General features: G+C 66.8%; 1 protein-coding gene across 1 annotated transcript in view; it reads right to left on the reverse strand.

Moving 5' to 3' along the window:
- Positions 1 to 238: 238 nt before the first annotated feature.
- Positions 239 to 1,946, reverse strand: part of LOC106149626 (translation initiation factor IF-2-like) — a 3,555-nt gene continuing 1,847 nt past the window's right edge. Inside the window, exons 3-5 of the mRNA XM_013519069.1 lie at positions 1,555 to 1,704; positions 1,185 to 1,257; positions 239 to 651 (exon numbers count right to left, since the gene is read on the reverse strand). Coding sequence (XP_013374523.1) covers positions 315 to 651; positions 1,185 to 1,257; positions 1,555 to 1,704 — 560 coding nt within the window. The 3' untranslated portion in view covers positions 239 to 314. The remainder of the gene's footprint in view (positions 652 to 1,184; positions 1,258 to 1,554; positions 1,705 to 1,946) is intronic.

Raw genomic sequence — 1,946 nt, forward strand, 5'->3', positions numbered from 1 at the left:
TTGGACTTGAATCTTGGCCGTGTCCCTGATGGGAATTGGTAGTTTCTGGTTTGGGGGTTTGAAGCCAGAGCAAGGCCATTGCCCCAAATTCTGGTTTGTGCTGGTATGGATGAGCGGGAGCTTGTTGGGGGCCCAGCCTCCCCAGGGGAGAGAAGCCTGCACACACGCACCCCAAGGACTGGGGCAGAGATGAGATGACGCATGGTCCCACCCTTCACCTCCACGGGAGCTCTGCTGGTGAAGCTTCGGGGGTCCACAGCTGTGTGGATGCGGAGCATTGGGTTTTAGCAATCCAGCCACCAGGACTTTGGCCACTAGGAGTCTAAGCCTCGCAGGCAGATCAGTGGGGTTGAGGACAGACCGCCCCTGACCTTGCAAAGCCCAGCACCAGGACTAGGCCTGGCCAAGCAGCAGCTTCTCAGAGGCTCAGCCTGGGGCCGCCGTGACCACCGCCTGCTCCTTGTTTTCACGTTCCGGGCTGTGAAAGAACCAGGGAGCAACCGGCGGTAAAGCACGGAGCCTGGCTGCACGGCCAGGGCCCAGCCCCGCCAGGGCCTGGGAGCGGCCTGCTTAGTGCTGCGGGCAGCAGGGCCCACGTCCGCTGCCTGGCACTCTTCTGTCTCCTGTCCTTTGGTCCAGGATGGACTTCGTCTGCGGGGACAAGAGCGCCACTGACCCTGTGGCCCTGTGACCCCACCCAGGTCGGCGTTCCTCTCGCCAGGCAGCCCGCAGGGCCCTAGGGTGGCAGACAGGGACACGAGCCCACCTAGAGGGCACGGCAGTGAGGACGGGGAGCGCGTGGGCAGTGCCCGCCAGACCTCATGGGGTGGCCACAGCTAGGGGGGTTGGGAGCTCCTGGCTGTGGGCCCAGAGCAAAGCTGCCAATAAATACTGGCAGGGGCCATGGCACGGCCCGGGAGTCCAACTCCAGCCCCCCACGGGCTGCCGGGCAGCACATTCCCGCTCCCTGCCCCCAGCATGCCCCCCACGCCCAACGATAAAGCCCCCTTTGTCTGGCGCGCTCCTGTCTGCTTCCTGCCCTTCTCCCTCGCCCTCTCTGCCCGAGCGGGGGCCACAGCTCTGTGAGAAGGGGTGGGGCCCCCTCCAGCCAGTCTGGACCCTGGGGGGTCCCTTGGACATCCAGCCCCCCAGTGCCCGCTGGGCTCAGGGCAGGTGACACTCACCTTGGTCCCCTGGACTCCACCCCTGCATCTCGCATGCCTGTCCATGTGATGTCCCTTGCAGCAGGGCCCTGGCCTGTTGGGGGCAGGACACGGCGGGGGGTGTCTCCGGGCCTCTCCTGGGCCTGCACCACACTGGCAGCCCCATGGCTCCCCGCCCACTGCCAGGCGGGCTCAGGGGCTCCAGGACCTCCCATCGGTGAATGGTCTGGGGCCTCCGCCTGGGGCCGGGTGACAGGGTGGGCGACAGGAATCTTCATCCTTGTTGCTCCACACAGCCACGGCCTCCCGGGCACATCTGCATGTAGGTGGGACTGGCCACAAGGGGCGGTCGCCTGCCACCCCCCACCCCGTCACAACTCCCGGTTCTCACGGCCATCACAGGCAGGGCCACTGTGTCTCCCGGGTCCCAGGCCCTCAGGCACCCTCTGAAGTGGCCTGTCTGCTGCCTCGTAGGCGACAGCTGACAGGTCAGCTCTGCCACCACGCTGCTGGTGACCTTGGGCAAGCCCCTCTCTGGCGCCTGCAAAATGAGGGGGGGGGGGTCCTTGTGACCAAGATCACCCTGGGGAGAGAGGACAGGGCTTTCTTGGGGAAGGGTCTTCCCCGCAGGGACAGTGTCCCCTCCCCAGAGCAGCCAGAGGGCGGAGTGGAGGAAGGCAGACAGGAGCCCGGGAGTGGGAGGCCCGCGTGCACCCTGCGGGGACGGCGACAGCGCGTGCGATCCTCGCGAGGGCCCGGGTGCTGCGTGCGAGCGCGGCCCCC

This window comes from Chinchilla lanigera, unplaced genomic scaffold (genome assembly GCF_000276665.1).
Source record: "Chinchilla lanigera isolate Chin_1 unplaced genomic scaffold, ChiLan1.0 scaffold00050, whole genome shotgun sequence".
NCBI classification, from domain to species: domain Eukaryota; kingdom Metazoa; phylum Chordata; class Mammalia; order Rodentia; family Chinchillidae; genus Chinchilla; species Chinchilla lanigera.